General features: G+C 36.6%; 2 protein-coding genes and 1 long non-coding RNA gene across 4 annotated transcripts; 1 reads left to right on the top strand and 2 right to left on the bottom strand.

The window, feature by feature from the left end:
• Window positions 1–212: 212 nt before the first annotated feature.
• LOC122035040 lies at window positions 213–13,746 on the bottom strand. The gene is made up of 3 exons (XR_006126871.1): window positions 13,454–13,746; window positions 836–961; window positions 213–514 (listed from the first exon to the last, which is right to left on the bottom strand). It is a non-coding gene; the product is annotated as an uncharacterized LOC122035040 (long non-coding RNA).
• Window positions 13,747–16,439: 2,693 nt separating this feature from the next.
• Window positions 16,440–17,405, top strand: LOC122033612. Of its 2 annotated transcripts, none has more exons than XM_042592671.1 (3): window positions 16,440–16,782; window positions 16,858–17,017; window positions 17,097–17,405. In XM_042592671.1, the coding sequence occupies exons 1-3, from the start codon at window positions 16,527–16,529 to the stop codon at window positions 17,197–17,199; spliced, it is 519 nt and encodes a 172-aa protein (XP_042448605.1). In that variant the 5' UTR covers window positions 16,440–16,526; the 3' UTR covers window positions 17,200–17,405. The 2 variants fall into 2 exon arrangements, with proteins under 2 accessions (XP_042448605.1, XP_042448606.1); XM_042592672.1 differs by having other exon boundaries at window positions 16,869–17,017.
• A 160-nt stretch (window positions 17,406–17,565) lies between these two features.
• Window positions 17,566–26,335, bottom strand: LOC122033611 (pyrroline-5-carboxylate reductase-like). Its single transcript, XM_042592670.1, has 7 exons — window positions 25,943–26,335; window positions 22,590–22,638; window positions 21,210–21,301; window positions 19,885–19,957; window positions 19,539–19,659; window positions 19,293–19,398; window positions 17,566–17,956 (listed from the first exon to the last, which is right to left on the bottom strand). Exons 1-7 carry the CDS (start codon window positions 26,270–26,272, stop codon window positions 17,768–17,770), a joined length of 960 nt encoding a protein of 319 aa, XP_042448604.1. The 5' UTR covers window positions 26,273–26,335; the 3' UTR covers window positions 17,566–17,767.
• Between the last annotated feature and the right edge of the window lie 340 nt (window positions 26,336–26,675).

Genomic DNA, 26,675 nt, shown 5'->3' on the forward strand with positions numbered 1-26,675 from the left:
GCATAAAAGTGGATGGGTTGTGTTCCAATTTGATACAAAACATGGACAACATCTTACAAGGAGGGTCATACTTTGCGTTTGGAATTCCCATCTTCTTGAAGGTCATGCAATGTTGTTTCCTTTTCAATGAGGATGAACGGCTCCTCCCGACTTGGATCCAAATCCATGGTTTGCCACCGGATTGTTGGTCGCAAAAGATATTGAGCATGATAGGATCGGAGGTTGGAATACCATGTACACGGACAAAATAACAAGGACAAGGGAATATTGGAGTATGCTCGTCTTATGATTGAAGTTCCGGTTGTCGGTGAAAGGGTCCATGAGGTCCCAATTACGCTGCCCACGGAAGTACAAATAGAGTTCAAAATATACTATGAAATGGTCCCTGATTATTGTGAAGTCTGTAGGAGAATTGGACACCGTAAAGAGGGATGTCGTAGAGCTGCTGCCCCTGTTGCCCGCCAGCAGAATCAGCCAGACCGAAGGCCATCTGCAGCTCCAAATCATTAGCAACCTGGAAGGCAAAGATCACAATCAATGAGGGGGAGGGGTAGGACAAGAACTAGATTTAGAACTCGCTCGAGGCAACAATGGAGACCGGCACAGCAGCAAACAAATGTGTAAGGTCCAGTGGAAAGAAATGGGCTGGAAATTGTAGCAGTAAGCAGCCCCATTCCAGTAGCAGTGGTACCTCCATCTGATTGTGGTGGTGAGACTCATAGAGGTGATGAAGCAACAGGGCAACATGTACATCAAATGGAAGTGTCGGATCTAGACACAAGTGGAAACATACACAACAATGAAGAAAGACAGCCGGCCATTGAAGCGAACCAACCTGCACCGGCTGAATCAGTGAGCTCATCCTCCTCTTCGGATACAGCAGCAAGTGTTACCTTATGCTCCACATCAAAGGCTTCATCATCCTCCCTTGCAACAGCCACCTCCTCCGGTGCAAAAGCGCCTGCAGAACCGGCATTTCCTATACTTAGAAGTCAAAGACAAATACGGGTGCGAGCAACCCGCAATGGTCGTAAATGAAGGTCGCTTCTTGGAATATTAGGGGCTTTCACAAGTCCCTAAAGCATGGAGGAGTGCAACACCTTCTCCAACAAAAAGATATTCAAGTTATAGCATTAATGGAAACAAAGCTCAATGAAAATTCCTTAAGTTCAATATTACAAAGGAGGTTCTCATGTATGGGTCATGCATATAATTTTGATTTTTCTAATCATAGTCGTATATTACTTCTTTGGGACTTGCAAAAGATAGATGTGTATATTATTATGGTCACCGATCAGTATATTATTGTCATGCTCGATGGCGTATTTCTAGCAAGGATTTCTTGGTGACTTTTGTATATATTGCCATGTTCAATGTCATATTTCTAGCAAGGATTACTTGTTGTGAACTCAATCACAACAAGAAGACCATTATGGGAGGTGCTCACAGATTTGGGAGATACTATCACAGATGCATGGATGATCATGGGGGGCTTTAATTATTTCTTATCCATTGATGAAAAGCAAGGGGTACTTACAGATTTTGCACAAGCTTGTGAATTGGTAGATCTCCAGTCCATTGGGTGTCACTTTACATAGTCTAATGGTACTATTTCTTGAAGGCTATATAGAGCTTTGGTTAATTATTTTTTGTTAATGGCAGAATTTGATGTGTATGTGGAGTTTATGGCACCGGGATGTCTCTCGGATCATTCATGTGCCATTATGCACACTTTGGCTAATGACCTGCCACCAAATAAGTCTTTCAAATTTATCAACATGTGGTCATTACATGAAGACTTTGAGAAGATTGTGAAGGGCTCATGGGCAACCCCAGCAATGGGAAATGCCCAATATGTTCTCAAGACAAAGATGTTCCGCTTGAAAGGGTGCTTGAGAGAGCTAAACAAAAAAAACTTTGGGCACATTTCAGATAAGGCAAGAAGAGCAAAGGAAGAGTTGGAGGAGGTGCAAAAAGATATTCTAGATGGTGGTCCAACTCCTATGGAGTACAATCATATTAGAAAGAAAGTCAATCTACTAGCTGAAGCAAAAAGATAATTTTATCAACAACGGACCAAGAATGTATACTTGAGGACTGCACACAAATGTACAAAGTTCTTCCATAATGTGGTGAAAAGAAATAACAAGAGAAATACAATCATTACACTCAAAAAATGGAATGGGGAACAAACCACAAGTATAGGTGAAGTTGCGGAGGACTTTGTAGACTACTTCCATGGTTTACTTGGCCAAAAGGAGATGTGCAGAATTTTAGGCAGTAATGAACTCACCGGAAGAAAGCCAACAAGGGGGCAATATGAGAATTTATCCAAGTCGGTTGTCCTTGAAGAAGTAAAGGTTGCACTATATGATATTGGGTGTGGAAAAATTCCGAGTCCGGATGGCTATGGTTCGAAAATTTTCACTTCTTCTTGGGATATCGTTAGTAGTGATTTTGTTGCAGTTGTGCAGGAATTTTTTTCAAAGTGGCAAGCTACTCAAGCAATGGAATCACTCATTGATCTCTCTTGTGCCAAAAGGAGGTCATGTTGTGGGGGTATCGGACTATAGGCCAATTTCTTACTGCAATGTTGTCTACAAAGTTATTTTGAAGATACTTGTTAGCTAGTTATCGGAGGTCTTAGATTTCTTATTGGATTCGGCTAAAGTAGCATTCATCAAGGGGTGTTCTATAGGTGATAACATATATTTGGCCGAAGAATTGCTTCGGAGGTATGCAAGGAAAAGGATCTCTCCTAGATGCATAATCAAAGTGGACTTGAAAAAAGTTTTTGATATGATGTATTAGGACTTCCTTATGTCGGCGCTCGTTCATTTTGATTTTTCCCAACGATATTACAATTGGATCAAGGAATGTGTCACAATGATATCCTGCTCAATCTCTCTAAATGGTGGTGTATATGGTCTCTTTAGTGGCCAAAGAGGACTTAGGCAAGGGGATCCCCTTTCCCCCCCTATTGTTTGGCCTATGCATTGAAGTGCTATCAATAAAGCTCAAGACCACCATCACTTTGCCATCTTTCCACTTCCATCTAATGTGCAAGTACGTGAGCATCACACATCTTGTTTATGCAGATGACCTTATGTTGTTTTACCAGACGAATACATCATCTACACAACACTTAGAGGATTGCTTGAATTTCTTTGGAGAGACCTCGAGACTAAGAGCAAATCCACAAAAAACTTAGATTTATATGACCGGTGTAGAGGCAAGGGAAAAGGCTCGGATCCTTGGTATTATGGGATGCCAAGAAGGTTCTTTTCCTTTCCGATATTTGGGAATTCCATTAGCGGCGGAGAATTAAGGATTACCAATTATGGGTCACTCCTAGAGGCTATTACAAGAAAGATTAATGATTGACCCAAGCACAATTTATCATATGCCAAAAGGTTGGAATTGCTAGGTACGGTTCTCCAAGGTATGGTATATTTTTTATTTTCAATGCTTCTAATTCCTAATGGAGTCATAGATAAGATAAAAGCTATTTGTTGTATGTTTGTTTGGTCCTCAAAACACCCTCCTATATCTTGGTCAAAGATTTGTTCATCAAAGCAAAATGGGGGGATGGCCTTAGGGATCTTCTTGCATGGAATGAAGCATTATTGAGCAAAGTTTTATGGGATATCAAGTCCAAAACAAATTCATTATGGGTCAAATGGGTGCATCATCATTATATGAAAAGTGCAGATTTTTTGACATGGAAAACCCAAGCTTCGGACTCTCCCTTGATCAAAAAACTCATAGAAATCCGCAACAAGGTCCTAGGAGTCTCGAATGGAGTAGGAAGAGCAAACATGAAAATGATGGATTGGTTCGTTGGTGATAATGTTGTGAATGCTTATCAATTCTTCATGCTAAGGGATTCAGAGGTGGCTTGGAAATTGGTGGTGTGGAGGCCAGAAATCGTACCAAAACATTGGTTTATTTTATGGATGTCAGCAAATGGATGTCTAAGAGCCAAGGATAGAATGAAGTATGAGCCGAACAAATAATGTGAGTTGTGCTGACATCACGATGAATCTAACCGGCACCTATTTTTTGAATATTCTTTGGCTTGTGATTTATGGTGTAAGGTGAGGCAATGGTTGGATATTGGGTAGATTTTTCACTCTTTTGATGAGTTGCAGCAAGTTCTAAGGCAGAATTATAAAGGTAGCAGCCGAAAGACGAAAGCTCGATATCTAGGCATCTCAAGCACGATCTATTTTATATGGGAGGCACGAAATAGAAGTCGATATCAAGGGATTTCACCATATATTGATTGGATGTTTCACAAAATTCATATTCATGTGCACCGCTTTATGGACCTCAAGTCAGCATGATGTTCCGTATAGCATGTGTTCGCCGGTTTCTGCCTAGAATTCTAAACCCCTATCCATGTTTTTGTAATTGATGGTAGCATGTGTAATTGCTGGAAATGTTGTCCGAGTTTTGTGATTGGTTTGTAAACACCACTGAGATTGCTATGTCCGTGAGATGCTATGTAATGGATGTAACTATGAATGCAGGTCCAAGCTTGGACTTGTGAGTGTGTGAAAAAGCAAGTCCGAATGTGGACTTGTTAGTGTATAATACCTCGGTTCTGAGATTCTGGTTAAGTGTATAGCTTAAAAGGTTAGATGGTACTATCCATATCATCAAGGTGCACCTTTCTTTTTGGAAGCTCAAACTTAAGAATTTCAAAATTAAGCGTGCTTGGCTTGGAGAAATCTGAGGATGGGTGACCTCCTGGGAAGTTTTCCGGGGTGCATGCGAGTGAGGACAAAGCACCCTGAAAGAACCTTTGGTGATCTGTGGAGCTAGTCGTCAACCCGATGAACAATTTTGATGGTGTTCCCGGTTCGGTCCGAGTGGAGCCCGCCCGAGCCGGAGCGTTACATAGTGTGTGATAAATGGATTGCATGATTGTAGAATGTATGCAACGTGGTTAGTGTAACATCATAGTGGGCTAGTGTGCTCATGTGATGAGAGTTTTGAAGGTATGGATAGAGTGGTAATTGTGGAGGTATAAGCTCTTAAGTTGCTTTGAGAATTTTTACCTCTCAAAACATATTTACACAATATGTACCTATTTCAAAAAAAAATAAAGATTTTGATATCTAATGACGTCAGATAGAATAGTGATTATCTTATGTACTGTATTAATAATTTCGTTAATTCTAATATGAACACTGAAAATAATCTTTTAAAACATGTTGATTCGGAAGAATACCATAAAATAAGAAAAATGAAAATAAATGACACAACCGAAAATATTATTCATCCAAAAACAAATTCTAATATTAACTAAATAATTATTTAAATAGACCTAAAATCCTAAAATAAAAAGTTGAAAATAATCCTAACAAAAAAAAAATTTAGAAAAAAATCTTCGGACTTTTCTGCATTAATATTTGTGGTGTTGAATCTTGATTCTAAGACCCTACGAGAACTTATGGGTTTGTGTCAATTCTGTTGATTCGAAGTCATGACCTCCAGCATTTTGTTGATATCACAAAGACGTGGTGTTGATTTCCAAGGATTAGCACAACTTATAGTGTTGTACTTGAAGAACAACACCACAATGTATTGTTGATATCACAAAATGATGGTGTTTTAAAATGATCAATATTGAAGTGTTGTTATTCCAAAAACAGAACCTTCGTATTACAACATGATGATGTTGATTTCCAAAAATCAACACCACTATAGTGTTGTTATTCAAAGACCAACACCAAGTTGTTTTGTTGATATCATAAAATAATGGTGCTGATTAGGGGGTGCAAATGAATCGAGCATGTTCATGAGATTTTCGAGCTGACTCGATAAATAATCGAATTCCAGTCAAAATCAAACATGTTTAAACTTTTTTTCCGAGCCTAAATTATTTAGTTCGATAATTTGCAAGCCGCTGGCAAGCTTTAATATTTTATTAATATAATATAATTATATATTAAATAAATAAATTTTGAGTCTTTCGAATACTTATTTTTCATCAATAGTTCGAATAGCTCACGAACTTGTTCAAATCTTTCGAGCCAAACTCGAACCCAAGCTCTGACTCGAGCCGAATCCATGTCTAAAATTTTAAACTTTTCGGGCTTTGAATCGAGCTCGAACTCGAATATAACTAATTTAAGACGAATTCAAGCCTTAGATTTTTCTTCATATTTAGCTCGATTCCATTCGTTTATATCCCTAGTACTGATTTTCAAATATCAATAGCACTATGATGTTGTTATGTGAAGAATAGAATCGCAGTGTACTATTGACATCACAAACGATGCTACTGATTTTCAAGGATCAACACAACTTTGATGATGTTATTCGAAAAAAATAACCATGGTGGTGCTGGTTTCAAAAATCAAAACATGTGTGGTGCTATTATTCAAAGATTAGATTCATAGTGGTGTTGGTTGTAAAAATCATAGTGCCCCAGGCGTAACCGGATCCTCTGGACCGCTTTTTGCGATCTAAGGGATGGTCCCTTTGCATGTATTGGTGGGGATGAATGGTCTCCACCTATTTTATAAGTGGGGGTCATCTATCCCACCAATATATGTAAAAGGACCATCCCCTGGACCGCAAAAAACGATCTAGAGGATCTACTCTCCCCCAAGGCACGGTGCAATGATAAGACACTTGGTGGATACTCAAGAGCACCACGGTTTGATTGTCAACCGAACCATGCACAATTCTATTTTGGAGAAAAAACTATGAAAAGTGACATGAAGTACGATTATCCAGGTGGGGTCAGATGACCCCACCTGACGATTCTAGTATCCAAGTAGAGCATGGCAACCTGCAACGATCAATAGTGGAAGTTGGCTGTCAAGGGTCTTCAACACGAGTACTTCCTAGATTTACTTTGATGACTTATGAAAAATTATTGTAGAACCGGATTGATCACCTCCAAAATTAATCGATTTGAAAAACTTAAAATCTGGATTATAAAAAAAATGAATCATAGAATTATTCACGAATCTTAAGGCAATGAAAACTAATGAATCTCCATTAGGTCTCTATCTAAGATCTCTCCAAGTTTAGTGTAGCATCACCAAATAGGATCGAAAAGGATCGGTGTATCTTCTTATTCATCTAATATTCTATCCCTTTTTTTATAACCAGTACGAAGTATCCTACCTTTCAGACTGACTAATCCTAGATATAACTGGTCCGACTCCATAAAAATTTTCTATCACCTATCAGAGTAAATTCAAAAATACTTACAACTAGGAATATAGCGAGGATTCAAAACTAATTGGAGTCAATGCCAACTACCTAAGACCGGCTACTCAGGAACGATGGTTTGTGATGAAATTGGAAAAACAAAACATAAAATTTAAAGCCATTAATTTTAAAAAAAAAAATGGAGCCAAGCCCACCCTAGTTCAATGGTGGCTCCGCCCCGGCTTGTAATGAGCGGTACAATAATCCAACATCCTAGATTTGTCATCCCACTGAAGGAAAATATACTACAGTGCGCCATAGTTAAGATCAAACTATGAATGCTTAAGAAATTATATAAGCACCCTACCACTGCACCATTAAAAAAAAACTCTAATGTTCTATCTTGTGCTACTAGAAGGTGATCTCAATGATCCAGAAGAAGATTAATCATCATTGCCCATATGTAGCTCGATATGAAGTGAAGATTTAGAAGAAGATATTAACCATTGAACTTTGCAACATGCCGCCTTCATTTTGAAAGTGTAGATTTCTGATATGTTCCTTGATCGTGTGCGAATCAAATCACTAAGTTATTGAATCACATGCCATACATAGTATCAGAGCAAGCAAAAAGTTGATTTCTCACCTAGAATGCCCCTCATTACCGGCCCCACAACGAAATGAAGGGAGATAAATCATGTACTAAGGGACTTCTTAGGTGGTAAATCACGTATCAGAGCAACCTCAAGCTCTGTTGCTCAGCCAATTGCTTGAAATGCAAAACCCCAAGTTATCAGCATAAATTCTCCGATCCCCTTCAGTTCATTCAATGGTTTCGCTGGCCTCGACACTTGAAATTAAGACTGCAATCATCGACCTTCAAGTGTAACACTATAATGCAATATCATTCATGACCCTTGTTTCAGTCGAAGAAAATCAGGAAGGAGGTGAAAGAAAGAGACAAATGCAGACATTCATTAATTGCCTCTAAGAAGCTGAAGGGCTCATGGGGCCATCAGAAAATATCACCACCAATCTGGAACCTGGAAATCTGGAACTTGTGTTCCATTTAAGAACAAGAAGCTACTCGTGCAATAAAGAATGAGAATGAGACCCCAAGTATAGTGTAATCAGAAAGGTTTGCCTACTGACAAACTCTAAGTTCGTTAAACTTTCATTTGTTTTTTTTTAATAATCCAAGTGTCCAAACTTCACCCGATTAATTTTGGAGATAGACAACCTTCCCCTAATTCACCTATCGAGTAAATTCAGAGTGTGCATTTTTCTCTCAGAAACTAATTTGATATTCTTATTGTTCCTTTGAGTACTAGTGCTGTATTGTTCCATGGCCAGACCAACTCCAACACAACTCTGCTGACAAGCAAGCTCATAGACACTAGAGTTCATACATAATCTGTCCTCTAATGGGACAAGGTTCCAAGCATAACCTAAAGGTTCAGATTTGCCTGTTGTCCTCATTAGGCTTATGATACAATAACTTGAACTACTTCAATCATAAAATGAATCAAGTCCTGGTCCTATAATTAATTGGCACAGTGTTCAGATTCAGATCTGAAATGTATACATATTCTGAACTGTTTCTACTCCCCTACAATTGGATACAATTCTCAATTGAAACATGATCCAAAATCGAAATGTAAATATATACTTCCAAGTTCTTGGTGACATTCTCAGCTGACTGTAAATATTATCTTGATCCTACTTGAAGAGTGAAGTATGGAAGCTTCATGGAAGAGAAGGGACTTATGTTTGAATGAAATGAGATTGGAGTACTCTTAGAGTGCTGCAACACTTCACATGGCTATTAATGGCGTTTATTGGGTGTGAAAGTCTAACCGAAAAAAGGTTGATGATTGCATTAGACCCACACAAATCAGCTGTGAAATTTGTCTAAATTTATGAACAAGCCGACTCTAAATAATTAGGACAAACATGACTTAACGATGATGATGATAATACTATATGAATAGCATTCGAGGTTTTTTTTTTCTTAAGAAAATAAGTGTCTTACTGAAGTTGAGGGACCCTTTCATATGTATCATTCAACACATGACCACCATCAGATGAAAACTGGAGGTTGTGGAAGTGGCTGATGACAACATACCATTATGTTTGTCAATAATCTTGGCAGGTGGATGTGCTGAAAAAAAGTTAGCTGGACCAGCAGAGAAATATATTATTTTTGATAGGCATAATCTAAACTTCACAAAAAAAAAGTATGAAAACAAGATAGTGACATTTACATTTGGACCTTGATTAACTAGGGTTGTAAACGAGTTAAATTTTGTGATATTCAAGCTTATTTGATGAGTTAAATTTTGTGATATTCAAGCTTATTTGATAAGATATCTGTGTCAAGCTTGAAAATGATAAAAATAAAAATAAACAGCAAAATCGATGTGACCCGAGCGAGGCCACCTAAGAGTCGCGCGAGGTGGACTGCCACATAGGGTGTTGGATTGCATGCAAAATTAAACAATAAAATGCAACGGAACAAGGAACTCGCCGAAGATTCAAGCGAATTCTAATTTCATCGTTGATGCAAAATTTTACCTCTTGATGCATAAAATCGTTGCGTATCAAGAGAGTCTAACCAATATCAACACAATCATTACATTCACACCTCTAATGATATCCACACGAGCACAGTCGTTGTCCGTCTCACGAACACAATTGGAGTCTCCCGATATTGTGCACATAGTGCTAGCTATCATGCATATATACAAGTTGAAATTAAACTATAACTATTAGGGTTATCTTATCAGATAAAGCGTAGCCAAGTCTTATCTAATAAGATTTTATCTAGTAACGTGATCAAGTCTTATCTACCAAGACATTATCTAATAACGTGGGTTTCATTTGGTTTGAGCATTCGAAAAACCCAAACAAATATTAGATTAACCATTAATTCAATAAGTTTAAGATCCAAATAGATCCAATAAGTTTAAGATCCAAATAAAAGTAATCCAATAAGATCCCATTAGATTAACTCATGATCTTTTCAATGTGGGACTTTGATTGTATTCCTAATAATCATCCCCTCAAACGAAATACCATCATTAATCTAACAAGTTTAAAATCCAAAACTAATTTCAAATTTAAAACTTAGGCCCACTTTATTTCAATCATACAAAAATAAAACAAACTCCAAAATTAATACGCTCTTTGTGTGACCCAATAAATTCTCGTAACGTTGGCAGTGACTCTAAAATCACATTTTAAAAACATAAACAATGAATGACAACTAGCAATGCATCATGGCTATCCAAGTGACGATAATGTCATAGATTCGACCTAAATTGTCAATGGCTATTTTATTGTATAACTTAGTCCTTTTGTCCATGATACCTAGATTAATTTACGAGACATAGATCGTGTCGTCCTCTCATTAATGTATGTGTTTCTTAATATCTAAGTAGACTCACTTGACCAAATAAGCTTAATATCTCATGCAGACTTATTTAAGCATAGTCATGCATTTTGGTAGTCCTACTTAATGAAGGGGAGTCTTGGCGCAACGGTAAAGTTATTGTCACGTGACCAAAAGGTCACGGGTTCGAATCCTGGAAACAGCCTCTTGCAAAAAGCAGGGTAAGGCTACGTACAATGGATCCTTCCCCAGGACCCCGCATGACGAGAGCTTCGTGCATCGGGCTGCTCTTTTTACTTAATCAAGGGGCCTGCGAACATCACTTCTGTTATATAGAATTGACAAATTTTTCACTCATATCCCTCCACATAACTCATTACATACGTAATGAATGACTTTACAATCAACCTTGTTACAGGTGACATTTGTCGATACTAAAATACATAACTCCTTATATAAGAAACCATAGTTATTTCTGGTCAAATGATTGTTTATACTAATAGTCATTATGAGAATATTTATGACACTCATATAACAATTCATGAAACATTCTCATGGTAGGTCAATTCAGTACATATTCTCTAATATATACTCATGTGTTAACTTGATTTTTTATATTCATGACTTATGAGATTAAGTCATTAGTTAACTTATATACTATTCTCAATGTATTAATATTGTCCTTGTATATTAATACTTGACTAGGAATTATTTAGAGTAGCATTATATACATCTATAGTCTCTCATGATCAATTCAACTAATTAATATATTATAGAATAGAACCTACCACTCTAGGATATTATTATATTTATTCAAACTTGCACATATTTAAAGCAAATATAATAAACATAAAATGTTGTCTTTTGTTAAAATATAATACAATAGTCTCATATTAATCATCTCATGATTGACTCTTAGAGCTGACACTAACACAGGGCTCCCTCATAGTGTTGCCCTATCTAAGGCAGTCGTGTGGTGTCACCATATGCAAGGCATGATCGTCTCGCATGGCCACGTCGAGGTGACCATGAAGTGTCACCCATTTCTAGCGAGCAGGTCGCACGATGTCACCCTATGCAGTGCATCCAATGCGGGTGCACACGGTGTCGTATTGCACGAGGCGATCGACTATGCAATACCGTCGTGCAATACTGCCCTACACGAGGTGATCAATCATGCAGTGTCACCTGCACAGGGGCCACCCATGGCTCACGTAGTTGAGGGCGGAGATGTGGCAAAGGAAGAAACGTGGTTTTCCGTCCAATTCGAACGAATAAAAAAAATTAATCTGTTGATAAATTCATAAATACATCCTTTCAATATTTTATAATAAATAATAACGAAAAGGATTAATAGTCCATCTTTTTTCATGAAATAAATAAACAAAAAACTTTCTGTACAAAATTTTTCTCAAATATTTTTAAATTTATCCTCCTAAGTAAACAAGGCATCAAGATCAAGCTTAACACCCATCAGCTGCGTTGCATGTTTGTGAGGTCAGGCAATTAATTCAAATTTTCAATTGATTTTTTTATTAAAAAATAAAATTAAAAGAATGTCTTTTTTTAGATCAAAACAATTTCAAAATAAAGCTGTTTTAAAGATGTTTTAAAGAAGTTTTGATTAAAATTGAGTCAAAATAATTCTAAAGTAAAACTGAAGTTAGAGTTGCTTTGATAGGTATTGTTTTCTAAAATGAAGCCATAATAAAAGGCATATTTTTTTATTATTGTTTTGATCTCTTCTTTGCCACTTCTTTTAGTCATCAGTCAAGTCTGTGTTAGAAGGACGTTGACCGAATGAAATTGGTCCAAAGGAACAAACAAAAAAGTAGTCAAAATAAAATTATTACCTGACTTGAAAAGAAAAGTAAATATATGTATACAATTAAGAAAAACTTCATTTCAGAGTATTTCATACTTCACACAGCATAGTACCAAGCTGCTTCCATGATGGTAAAAAAAATAATAATAATAATAATAACACTTTCCTCAACAAATACAAATAAATAAAACAAGAGACAGTTCTTGGAAGAGATAAGCCTTGAATTGAATAAATAATTCTTTTCAAAGTTAACGATTATTTGTTCAAGCTTGGCTTGATTCCATTTTTATGAGCTAAGCTTGATTCAAGCTTGACTTGAGTATCGTTCGTTTAGATGTTATCGAACTCTCAATTTGAATTGATTTGGTTGTTTAAAATGTTTACATTTTAAAGTTTCTTTAGTTGGTTACTGAATTTGATGTTACAAGCTTATTTATTTGTTATGAGAGCTTGTTTGTTTATTTACAAATTTAATAAGAAATTTGTTAATGAACAGTTCACAATCTTTGTTCACATATATGTGTCTATTCAAATTTGTTCATTTAATTGACCTCCTCTATATTGAACAACATAAACAAACTTTTCAGGAATGGAGATACTAGTTTAATTAGTCCAATTGCAACAAGTGCACCCATAAAATGAATACTAGTTTAGGAAAAGGACTCGATCAATGATTTCAAGCCACTAAGTAGGGCAACCAAAGAACTGAAAAAAAAAAAAAAAAGGCAGGCCAGTTAAAAATACCTCCACCCAAAATCTAAAGCAGATGCCTCAGCCTCACACACAAATAAAGCTAACCACTCTGCATAATTTTCAGCCACATCAGTTGTGAGGCAATTTCACAAACAGATGAGACGCGTCATAATTTACCATTGACCCTCCAGGATTTGATTGCCAATTCAATTGGCATTTTGCTTGTTGATTTTAGTGGCTAGAATCAAAAAGCTATCGATGACTGATTTGAAGGCTTTCACTTTGGGGGAAGAGAAATCAAGATGTGGAAGCTAAAATGAGAATGATGCAGAACAAGAAGACAAGAACTGGTACAGAGACTCACTGCTTACCTGATTCCCCATAACGAGACACGAGAAGTAACCCTCAGTGGACCAGGCAAGCTCAAGAAGGGAATGCCTTTTTTCCGTGCCAAGCTACTGCTCCTGGATGATTCAGCGTGTCCCTTATCTCGTTCTTGGTGACGCCTGTGGCCCCTTCCACTCGCAAACTTCCATGACAAAGAGAATCTCACACCTTTTTGGTTGCTTGCTGCCGCTGGCTCCTGTTGCGGCACTGTGCGGTGCAGGAGATGATAGCTCGTGAGCTCTTTTCTTCCCCATCCTCACGCTCTGCAGTGCCTACATCCACTGACAGCGTTCCGCGTGGAAGGTTAGCCATCATTGTCATCAAGAAGGACCAAAAATCAAAATATCATCCTTTCATTCGAACTATTTAACACCGTTATAATAATTATAAAAGTTATTGGGGTAAAAAGATGAATATGTTCGTCTCAGCGTTTCATCAATTCGTCCTAAGGTCAATACGAAGGAGGTAAATCATGAACGACTACTAACTTTTGAAATAGTGACTAGCACATGAAGGAGGTATTTACCTCGGCTATACCGGCTATACCGAAATTCGAACCCCAAATTTTATTATGACAATATCTTATGTGCTAACCACTAAATCCATCTAAGAGACAATAATTATAAAAGTTATGATCCACGAAACAGTGATTTTGACACGACGATACAGAAGTCCAATTAATTACCTCATCCTTGTGGTATTATTATCGGACAAATTCCTTTGTAATTTATTTTTCAATATCTAACTGAGGAATGGTGTTAAACCGTATGAAATGAACGGTATTATTTTTTACCATAAGTAAAATTTTAACTATGTAAATATAATAGTAGCTATTATATTTGTATAATAAATATAAGATGATAACGGTTTTGCTATTTTATTAAGACCGTTAAGCATTAATTTTGGTAAATTTTAAAATTAATTATGTTAATATTTTTCCTTTGCACACTAAAAATAATTTTAAAATTTATTAATAATTTTTTTATTATTTTATATAAAAATATATATAGTGTTATGATTCTTTTTAATTTCATAGAATTAGTAATATCACCAGCAAAGAAATTTTTATTAATAACTATCAAATATGATGTTAAATTATTTTTTTATAAAGGAGAATTTATTACAATAATTTGTTATTAGAATTCTTGAGTATTGTCCTTATATTATGCTGCTATATAGATTTGATGTACTTTTAACCCGTCTAATTTATAAATAAAGTACTAATTTATGTATATTCATGTATGCCAGAGGCTCATTTACTTTATGTTTTCTCTGATCTCCCATTATCAGGATCCTATTTTTAACCAACTCAAGACATAATTTCATAAGTATTATAATTTAATATTGATAAAAATAAAGTATTTATATTATATATAATATTGATAATTCAGTGTCTAAATTTTGTCCGATTAATTTTAAAAATAAACGGTATTTGTCTACCAAATAAATTTGGAGTGTAACTTATATATGCTTTACTGGTTGACCTCCAGAATATAATCCTTATTGGAATACAAACTGTGATTTTTTTTTATTTTCCTAAGTATTTTATGGTTAAAACACATCAAAGTATATATTATAGTTGATCCTGTCCGAACGCTTAGTCGATAGACGCTGGGGACGTAATGCTCTCTGTTATCTCCGACTAGTGATGTGGATCTCCGGCGGACCTGCAAAGAAGTCAAGCCGGGAGGGGTTTCCCGACGACGACCCTCCGACGCTCAAATCAGGCAGCGAAGATGAAGAGAAACGAAGTAACGTTACTGTGGCTATAGTAATGAGAAATTGCATACCTTCGTCGAAGTCTGGGGGTCCTTATATAGGACCCCGAGGAGGCGCGGGCACGCTTCTCAATGCGTGCACGCTTCCCCAAACATACCTCAATAGGGTTGTGTCAGAAAAGCATGTCTGACGTCATTCCGCAATCGCCCGAGCATATCCCGGATGTGACGGTAGAAACTTCCACCGTACGATATTCTGTCTGATCCGGCCGCCGACCATGCTGTTGGTCGGCGGCAGGTGTCTCGAGGACGAAGTTACCAGTTGTCCTTTTTGTCTCCTAGCGCTCTTGCCTGTTCCCGGGCCGAGCGGACCAGCCGCTCGGCACTCATGGCCTCCGGGAATGTGCATACCTCGGCCCGGGGCGGTGAAGCCCTGCTCATGTGCTCGGATGGAATTGCGTCTTATTGTCATGCGGTTCGGACGAGCGTTCCGCTCGGCCCATAGACTCTACTTGAGCATCGGAAACCCGACACCTGGTCGGGCTGTCTTTCGTCCGGTTCGGGAGACCCCTGACCTGATGTCCGGTCGGCCGGATGCTTGGTCAGCCTGTCAATCCGCTAGGCACAACCTTGGGGTTGACCCTCTTGACCATTGACCTCCACGTGTCGTTGACCTCCCGCCAACGAAGGTCCCCCGTCCTTACCACCGGATCAATAGTAATTATTAAAGAAAAAATAATTATATTGTAATAATTAAGAATGTATTGTAATAAATATAAATCATAACTATAATAATGTTAAATAAAATCCTAATGAATATAAAATGTCGAGTTAGCAAAAGATAATTATGCTTGTCTAGTACTCGTATCAAGTTGTCTCAGGTTCAATACAGAAAAAGTAAATTGCAGATGACTATTAACCCTTGGAGCGAGGTATTTACCTCGCCTATACTAATATTTAAATCTCAGATCTCAAATTAAAATGTGTTTAATCTTCCTTATGCAAATGATTATTGTGTTAATATAAAAGTATGAAATATTTTTATAATTTATTTGTATGTATTTTATCATGAAATTGATGATATTTGATTGTTTAGAATGAGCAATATCTATTTTTATTTTAATAATATTAAATTAAAAAATACTTTCAAACTTTAAAAAAAAAACAAACTGCTTTTGATAAGATTTAAAAAAAAACGCCACTTATAATGTATTCATAAAAAAACACACCCTTTTAATTTTTACCTTTAAAAGGAGGCTACACAGAACGGCAGCTGGTTAAGGGCTTTTTCTCTTCCTCGCCTTAACGCTCATGCTTCCTTGTTCAGCTGAAGGAAAGAATGGGGAATTGCCAAGCGTCTGAGGCGGCGACGGCGGTGATTCAGCACCCCGGAGGGAAGGCGGAGAGGCTTTACTGGCCGACGAGCGCCGCCGACGTGATGAAGAGCAACCCGGGGCACTACGTGGCCCTGGTGACGCTCACTGTCTCGGAGACGAAGCAGGACGGCGGCACCGTGAAGTTCACCCGGGTGCGACTGCTGAAGCCCAAGGACGTGTTGTTGCTCGGCCGGGTTTACCGGCTGATCACCTCCCAAGGTCCCACCTCGTAGGATTTTGAATTTGCAATCTTGGATTTCTTGCTTTATGGGCTAATGGTGTGAGGCATTTTAGCGATCGGCCAGAAGCTACGCAGGCGATCATGCAGAGAAAGCAGGACAAGCTCAAGAAATACCAGGCTGAATCATGCAGAGGACAGCTGCAAGAAGATGAACACAGGAAACCTGAAGCTGCTGGAGAGGCACAGCAGGAGGATTCAGAGAACAAACCTCAAGTTTGTGTTCTTTTTTTTTGTATCGTTAGTAGCTGATTTCATACAGCAGCCAATGCCTTCTCTCTTTGATGCGATTCAGGTGGCGAGGGAGGACGGAGACCAGCAAAAGAACAGCACACAAGCAGCGGCAGCAAGAGGCCGCCACTGGAGACCTTCATTGCAGAGCATCTCAGAAGCAGTGAGCTGATTGAGCCACAACTCTGTGTCTAAGTCTGCAGATGATTATGAAAAGTGTTTCGATGTAGAATTGAGGTTTGGAGTGTTGTTTCCAGAGATATCTTCTCAGAGTCCCTGTAAAGATCACAGTCCATGATGGATACTAAACATGGATTGCAATTTAACCTGTAAAGTTCCACCTTTTTATATCTGTAACAAAAATTTCACACAACTGTAGTTGCTTTGGAACAACATTTACTGGCAGACATTGGCAAACTCCTTTTACCGTAAAGCTTGGCTTGAACCCCTTGACATCATTATCACAAAGGTTTCCAGAAGGAAAAAAAAACATAAAAAATGCATTGTAAATTAAAAGATGATACTCACTACTCTTGATGAGAAATAGTGCCCTTGGCAACTAATATGTGAAGATGATACAATATTGGCATGAACTATCACAATGATTCTGGCTCAGGAAGTCTTAGCTAGTTTCTTATCTTATTTTGACAAGGATGGACTGGCAGACACTCGACTATTAATCACTATGCCAAATTTCAAAATCTTAGCAATGGAGCTCGTTAAGCAAATTCTTATTTATGACTGTGATAGCTCTCGGCAACGTTTGGTGGCAGCAACAACAGCATTCATCAGGGTAGCACGGTATGCACCCTTCTCCAGTTCATGAATCCCAGCTATTGTCGTCCCAGCAGGGGATGTCACTGCATCTTTCAGCTGACCAGGATGTTTTCCAGTCTGATTAACCATGGTTGCAGCACCTAACACCTGCAAAAAAGAACCTAAATTTCACAAGGATAACCAAAAGAAAGGAAGTTCTTGCTTGCTATTTATTATTAGTCCAGAGTTTAGGATGGGATGTTGGTTGGAGCAAATCAGAGGAATAGTCAGCATTTACCAATTGTAGAAAGAACAGATGATTATCTGAGATAACATTCGTCGTCCTAGGTAATAAACGAGGATTCATTTTTATGCCCGATTCAACATTACTTGACTAAGCAAGGGAATGAGTACACTATCGATTCCATGGATAGCAAGCGGTAATACACATGCTGCCGCCGTTAAACAAACAAGGAAATGGACGACTTGGCACAACAAATACCCAAATTAACTTGTTTATTGGCAGCTCAAATACAAATAAGGTGATCCACCAAAGAGGCCCAAAACTCGTTGATTGCATCCTCCTTAGGTGGCCACCATGCAGAAATGCAGGAATGGTCTCTTTATTCCATACTGGGTTTGCAAAGTGCATTTTTGAAAAAAAAAAAAAAAACACACTTTGTGCTGAAATGCATTGTATGAAAGAACTTGAATGTTTGGTTTGGAAATTATAGTTTTTGGTTATTATACTTTTTGCTTAACTCATCAATGATAATAGATAAACAATTATAAGAAAAAAACACTTATTAACTAAAATTTATAATAAATTATATATCTAATCTCCACATGTTAATCTTTTTATTAATGTGTAATATAATATGATATATTATTCTATAAGTATTATTTGACAATATAAATATCTTATGATTGAATCACTATTTTTACTATAAAGCTAGTACAATATACTTTTACATACATAGTAAAATATTAAAAACACTATTTGTTGGTCCAAACTAGTATTTGCTTATACTATATACTATTTTTTGTACAATTATTTTAAAATATATTGAATTATTGACATAATATTTTAACACATTCGTACTATAAAAACAATATTATTTATTTTATAGAATAATAATTTTAACATATTTTCATTTCTATATTATTTTAATATACGATGATAATTAATGAACATTATAGTCTATCAAAGAATGAAATAATCTTTCTATTTTTTTGAAATATAATTTACTCATTATTTACATATTATTTTTTTGTGCTGATTCATATTATTTAAATATTGAATATTCTGTTATGTTTATGCTTTGGCCCCCAAATATGCTTTGTTAAAGCACTCCCAAACCCAACCTAGTCAAAAGTGCTTTGTGAGGCAGCAGTAGTTTAACCTCTATTTGCATTTTGAAAATACCATAAATAATTCTTCGAAGTAGTTTCAGTCATGATTGATAGTTTGTGAGTAATCATTTATGCATTATTAACAAGATACCGTTTGTGATGCCAGACTAAGAGCAAGATCACGAGGAAGACCAGCTGCCACTCCACCATCAGCCAAGGCCTCTATTGCCAAATATACGTATGCAGGGCCACTACCACTGGAATTAGATAGCATGTCAATAAAAACCATGTTGAAGAATTACGATCAATTGAATGTAAAAAACTGCAACGTGCATCAGTAAATAACAAATTGCTTCCATCCAAAATATCAAAATGCAAAATCATGCAGAAGATGTACCTCAAACCAGTTACAGCATCAAAATACTTCTCATCTGCTGTCCATACCTTTCCAATTGCACGGAATAAACTGGCCACACGTTCTTCATCTTTTTCTGTTGCCATCTCCCCGGCACACATGACTGAGAATACTCAAGCATTTAAAGGCATAGAAATTGTTTCAGGGAGAAATCAAAATGGCACCCTTTTTCCCCCAAATTATCAAAGAAACATTCATTTTGAAAAAAAAAAAAAAAAACAACCGAAGGGTGCCCCTCCTTCCATACAATAACGCAATATGATTATAATATGCACTAGGATGCATTTAATGCATTGGTTAAGTTTAAAAAGAAACACAGATTTTTCACCTGATGCTGCTTGTCCAACAGCTGAAGGTGTATTTGGCATTACCCTAATTATCCGACGCTGACCAGACCAATCCTGTGTTTATTATTGAATGTACAGCAGAATCAAATCAATTTTTGAAGATTTTTCGATACCACAACCCCAACTCCAAAATAAAAAATACAAGAGAAATTACATGGTGAGAATGGAAACAAGTTGGAAAGCTTAATTGATGGAAACTGACAAAGAAATTATGTTGCATTAGTTGACTTGTGCTTGCAATTATTCCAGTTCATCAATAACAGTTCAGAAACAAGGAATATGTTGTTGGCTGTTAGCCATCATAAGCCAATATTCTTAGAATACAATTTCTCTAACTTCATAGAGTGCCGATCCACTAGGATCAGCTTAATATGATCATATTTCACAAGATTATTTGCAATGTGGGTGGTTGTTTCTTTGTCAGAATAAAAAATGCAAATCCTCATACTAGAGAACCTACATAATTAATGAACTATAGATCTGTATCACTGGACTTGCATTTTTTTTTGTGCAAATCCACTAGCCACCAATGGAAGTGCAATAGTCAAAAGTAAACTTTCTACATGTATTCACTTCCATCCCAAGGAATTTGTTGCAGGCAAAGAACAGTCTTTTTTTCTAGGCATCCTTTTCAATACATCAATATCATGCATCTTGCCATTTATGCATATATAGCTATGAATTCTAACAGCATAAGCAGTGATTGAGTATGTGTGATAATTTAAGGGACCTATAAATCATTGTAAATACCCTATCCACCCTACTCATTCACCTATTATGTGTCAGCTAGTTGACACAAAGAACAAGCTTGGGTAAGTAATCTTTAAATCCTCGGATATAATAGTACTTCACAAACCTAAGCTTGGGTCAAAAGTCTGCCATAAAACAGATTTGCAAGAGGTTATATGTTGAGTTGGATGTGTGATGTTATTAGGAAATAAAAAAAATATATAACATTATTATTTTGGAATAAGATGCAGAACGCCAACAAACAATGAAAAAATAGGAAATATATTAAGGTGAATATGACATAATTAATTACTATCAACCATATGGTTTTAAATAAAGCCCAATATAAGAACCATGTAACAAAATCCCAAACAGTTAGGAACATGGCTCATTATTATTGAGGACCATAGTTCCTCATAAGTCATAGGTACTCTACCAGAAAGGTTAGAATAGAAAGAAAGAGAAAATTAGCATTTATTAGTCCATATAAATGATCTTCATGAATCAACACATTCAATATCTAGTGAGGTTACGAAATAAGTTGAGAAAGATAATTAAAAATAATAAAGCAACCAACCTGCAAATCTCTTAGCTTAATTCCAGCAGCTATGGATACTAAAAGTTTCTCATCTGATAAAAAGGGCTTCAAATCTGACAAGACTTGTTTAGCTGCAATTAGCATCAATTATCACCATAAGAAACAATATGTTTGATATCTAAAGGTTGTGGAATGACCAATCATATTTATGGATCAAAGTGCTACGAAGTTGGAACAACACTATGAAAAATGCTAAATGCATAAGTAATATTGTTAGGATAGATAAGACAAAAAAAAAAATCCTATCTGGGAGAAATTGGGCATAGTTCAAAGAGATGATAAAGTGAGAGAAAACAAGTTGCAACAGTGTGGACACGCTCAAAGATGATCATGGAATTTATAATTAGACGATTAGGGTAGAATGTAGAGAGATCATAGAATCTCTAGTTGATGTAATAAAAATAGTTTAATTAATTTGAATATTACTAATGACATTGTGTTGCACAAAAGTTAATGGAGGAATAAGACTCATGTATCTGACTCTAAATAGTTAGCACCTACACCATCATTCAGCTTGATGATAATGATAATACTTAAATAAGAAATTACAAATATGCTGCAAAAACTTTAGATAAAGATCTTCTCTTCTCTTTGTCCATTTGTTTTAAAAATTCTCATACAATACATCTGAAAAGTTTCTCTATCTTAAGTTAAAAAAACAGAACATTTAACTGATATGATAAATCAATATAAGATAGAGTCAAAAGAATTTTTTACCTGTGATCTTTATATTTGTTCTATATCCCAGAGTATCAATGCAATAGTAGAAAATAAATCAAATAAGGATTTGCTTTGGATTGGCACAGAATACATTAAAAGTTTTGACCAAAAACATAAGTGACAAAGAAGTTCTATTTTTTCAATATGGCATTGAGAATATGTAAAATTAAGAAATTGTTATCTGTGATTAATTATGTTTGTTCTATATCCCGTTGAGAATATGAATATAATAGTGAGAAGTCAAATTAAAAAATGAAGTAAATAAAGGTAAAATAAACATCTGAATTCCCTGCCCAAGATACAGGTTGTTTTCTTAGACATGCAAGGCCGCAACTAGAGACGCTTGATTACAACACAAGTAGTAATGTACCCAAGAAGCTTCACTGAAACTAAAGATCCTTCAAGACAGCCATATAAGAAAGCATGCAGAAAGACTATGGCATTTGCAACAAAAATATATCCAAATTACACTATATAAATAATATAGAGCAGTTAATGGCCAAAATTTCCTTATCAAGTATGAATTATCTTATCATCATAGAAATAGTCATGGTAGAATGGATATAAATGGCAAATCTAGGTCTTTGTGTTCTGAATTAAAAAGCTGTTCCTCTATCAAGAGTTCGTAGAGAATTGTACCTGCTTGAGGTTTCACAGAAAGAACAATAATGTCACTCTCATCAACAACCTGTCATAAAAAATGGTCAAAGATGCCAAACAAGTAAAATAACTTTCAGAAACTAACTACCCAAAGTTTAGATGGAAGAAAACTACTTGGTAAATGAAAGACATTTGTAGGAATGTTCTTGCCAAAATTTGTAAAGAAAAAATGCTGAGAAATCTTTAAAAAAAAAAAAGCAGATTAACAAGAAAGAAATTATATAAAAGATTTCAGAATTAAAAGAGTATCATAGTCTAAAGAATGCGTTGACATCTTCACTAGTGGACTTTTTAATGGGGTGGGCCTAGTGGTCTCCAGAATCTGGAAGGTCCAGCATTTATCTGTTGGTATTCGTCTCTGATTAGCTGAAAGAGTTCAATTCATAATCCTATTAGTAACAGTAACATTTAAACAAATGATGTTTATTCATTCAGCCTTTTACACCATATATTGGCTTTTCATTGTATGTGGGAAGCCTCACTTCTTTACCTCTTAGTTATATAAGCAAAAGAGATCTAACCCAACAATCCAAAAGGAGAATAAATCTGGGTCTTTCCTTGGACTTGGTAGGGTTTCAGGTTTCCATATAAAATTTAATGTGTCAAGCCTTTGCATAAATGCCAAAAATAATTATCTAACTCAAATTCAATTAAATATTAATAAAAAATAGAATATAAGAAATCTAATAAAAAAAAGCATATGAATGGTTTGGAGAAATGTTAATCTTACCCAACTTGACCCTAATCTAAGTTTAAAAATAAAAAGGATAGCCCGGTGCACGAAGCTCCCGCCATGCGGGGTCCCGGGGAAGGATCCATTGTACGCAGTCTTATCCTGCTTTTTTGCAAGAGGTTGTTTCCAGGATTCGAACTCGTGACCTTTTGGTCACATGGCAACAACTTTTGGTCACATGACCCTAATCTAAGTTTAAAAATGACAAAACAAAAAATTGTATGAGTTAGGGATTGTGGTTTGTTTCCTGTTGTTATTTTTGTTGTACAAAGGTTGTTTGTGGGGTGTGTGTGTAATTAAAGTTAATTGAAAAACTTGATCTGAGGAAAACCCTGAAACCAGCTAGTGTCGAACATGGTTGTGAAAGATTTCACCAAAGAGAAGGGTTGGGTTGGAGTTAGGTTGGGGCAACTTCCCCTGACCCAAAACTAGGTCAGTCAGGGTTGGGAAAACCTGACAGACCATGCAATTAACAAATTTCTAAATCTGCAACAAAAGATTATCCATCTATTCTATAATTATAAGTTAAGAAACATAATAATAACAGCACGGTACAAATGTAGAAGCCAATAAATAAGACCCCCAATGAATTCTTGGCTGTGTGAAGTGGTTCTGAACAGATCCAGATCACATTCTTGGAGAATTATCCGGCTTCCTACTTTTGATTGTTGGAATTACTTTCATTGCCAGTATGAATGCCTGAGGTGTCTCTTAGGCACAGCAGCTGGGTTGAGGACATCACACTGAAACAGTGCTTTCCTCGTCTGTTTGACATTTGTAATGATCAGATATCCAGCTTTGGGAACTTAACTTGGAGTCTCCAACACTCCTCATCTATTTCAGACAAGCAATTTCCAGTCAGTGCCTATTTGAGCTTCATCAAATCTTTGGTGGTCTGGTTGATGCCTTTAAGTGCACTGTCACACATTGGCATTGGGATCCAACCGGAGTCTTTTCTAGCAGCTCAGCCTATTTTATGTTAGTCCATGGGGGTTTGTTGGAGAACCTTGGAAGGAGGTTATTTGGATCTCTTATGCAACTGTTAAACCGCAGATTTTTACTTGATATGTTTTGCATGTCAAACTCAACATCAAAGATGTTTAGAAGGAAGCATGTTACTATTGATGATATCTCGTATATCAACTATGGAGAAGCAGCTGAGAAAACTTCACTGAACTTATTCTTTGCCTTCCTCTATGCTTTTTCTGGATGGTGGCTAATTCATCTGTGTTTCTTTTTTTTTTTAGACTAGGCACCTAACTCCAGATCTCTGGAGTTCTGAAGCTAGTAGTCTCAGAATAGGCAAGCAACAGATGATATCTCTATGCTTGGCTGCATGTTGTTTTGGCAGCACGAGGTCCAGTATGGCATTTCTAAATTAAATTCCTATCTCAAAGCTCTACATATTTGGTAGGCAGATTCACTATGGCTTTGGAAGGTTAGAGTGCCTGCTGTAGCTTCATTTGGATACAAGAGGATCCTGTGTAAGCTTCATGATCTATTCATGGCTGATTTTGTAACTGCGTTTGGCTTTTCCTTTTTTTTCTCTGTAACCTGGTTGTATCACTATGTGTACTGACTTCAAGTTTATGTTAAATGAAATAGGAGCAAACTAACTTGGCTCTCTGAACTCATTTTTTCAAAAAAAAGTCCATAATTTATGAACAAACTACCCCAACAGTGGAATCTTCACCAGAGTTGTGATGAGCAATATGAACTTAAAATTAATTATTCATGTTCATAGAAGGTTAAAAGGATGATAATTTAGCATATTATTAAAAATGGTGGATTCAAGAAATCCTGTTTAGGCTCATGCTATATTGCTATGTAACTATGTAAGAACAGTATCATTTCTAGTTCAATCCAATACCTTCTGTAGGGATCACCCAATGACTTCAGCTGTTGACACAAGCTCTTTTCCACTTGTTATTCAATCGGATTGACCATTTTCAACTTCTCATATTTTTGGTATCCTTCACCCACCTACCAACCAAAGCAGGGAAGGAGCATCCTCTTCATGCACCAGATTTTCTATAGGGCTATTATGGCTATACTTTTGCATATACCCATAAATTAGCATATTCGTATAAAATTGTGGGTGTTCCTTGCAAAAATGAGTTTGCTGGATGAATGAAACTTGCAAACAACTAATAAGGACCATATAAAGTTCTGCCCAGACAATAACTAAAACATTGCATATTTTTGTTCTATTGTTTGTTGAATTTTCATAGCTAATCATTTGCTGGTCGAATTTTCATGTTTTTTTTTAGTTATAAAGAATGTTCATGATTCATGTAGCACGAATTGTGCGACAGATGATAGTCATCTATCATAGCCGCCTCCAAACTAAAGGAAGTTGGGAGAAATAGGATCTCATGGTGGTTATAATGATGATCATCTATCACTTGGTTTTCCTTTTTCAGCAGATTAAAAGTAATTTGAATTCACTTTATTCAATTATTGCACCTCCAAGTTGATATTGAGGGACTAATTTAGACAACGATTCCAAGAAAAATAGCTTTTTTAGTAAGCAGACTAAACAAAATCACCTATGTGACCGACGCAACGAAAAGAGAAGGGATAAGAAAGGAAATAATACCTGGGAGTTAGTCTCAAGGATTCGCACGCCAAATGATTCAAAAACGAGGCGACGCTCAGGACGCCGATGTGCGGTGCGGATGCTAGGTGGCGGGAGGACGCCAGACTTAGCGACACCCCGGGCGATGCTCTCTGCCATGTTCCCGGCGCCGATGAACCCTAGCTTGAATATGTCCGTGGATGGTACAGCCATCTCCGACAAGCAAGAACTCTCGACAGATCCACTTGCCCTTTCCTCTGCTAGGGGACAATGCTGACCTAGTGGCGGCGGCCGGAAGTGGATATTTAAGGGGTGGGCAGGCGGAAGAATTAGGGCTGCAAACGGTTCCATCTTCCAGATGTCGTCCCGTCCGTGACACGGAAGCTCTTAACACGGGAAAAGAGTTGATACAGTCAGTCGTACGAATATTAAAGTCGGCAACTATCGGCCAGTGGAAAACTTCTATCGGCCGTATTGGTCATGCTCAAATTCGGTGGGTCACGTCCTACCCATTGTAGTAATGTTACATACAATATAGTATAAGTCTACAAATAAAGAATAAATTAATAATAGAAGATAAAAATAATCAACTATGTAATATAGAAATATATCAAACTCATTCCAATAAAAACTCAAATAACTACGTATCAATATAATTTAAACATAATAAGTATCATAAATGAATAAAAGTATACTACAAAATTAAAATCGTACTCAAATTAATTATTACATGAACAAATTTGAAAAAAAAAAT

The sequence above is a fragment of the Zingiber officinale genome, chromosome 11B, assembly GCF_018446385.1.
Source record: "Zingiber officinale cultivar Zhangliang chromosome 11B, Zo_v1.1, whole genome shotgun sequence".
Classification (NCBI taxonomy): Eukaryota; Viridiplantae; Streptophyta; class Magnoliopsida; order Zingiberales; family Zingiberaceae; genus Zingiber; species Zingiber officinale.

Excerpts from the sequence above, each read along its gene's own strand:
- LOC122033612 (XM_042592671.1), top strand. The coding sequence starts at position 16,527 with ATGGGGAATTGCCAAGCGTCTGAGGCGGCGACGGCGGTGATTCAGCAC. Across the intron at positions 16,783-16,857 it reads CCGGCTGATCACCTCCCAAG|CGATCGGCCAGAAGCTACGC; the intron begins GTCCCACCTCGT and ends GAGGCATTTTAG. Across the intron at positions 17,018-17,096 it reads ATTCAGAGAACAAACCTCAA|GTGGCGAGGGAGGACGGAGA; the intron begins GTTTGTGTTCTT and ends GATGCGATTCAG.
- LOC122033611 (XM_042592670.1), bottom strand. The coding sequence starts at position 26,272 with ATGGAACCGTTTGCAGCCCTAATTCTTCCGCCTGCCCACCCCTTAAAT. Across the intron at positions 21,302-22,589 it reads TTCTGTGAAACCTCAAGCAG|CTAAACAAGTCTTGTCAGAT; the intron begins GTACAATTCTCT and ends TGCTAATTGCAG. Across the intron at positions 19,399-19,538 it reads GATGCTGTAACTGGTTTGAG|TGGTAGTGGCCCTGCATACG; the intron begins GTACATCTTCTG and ends ATCTAATTCCAG.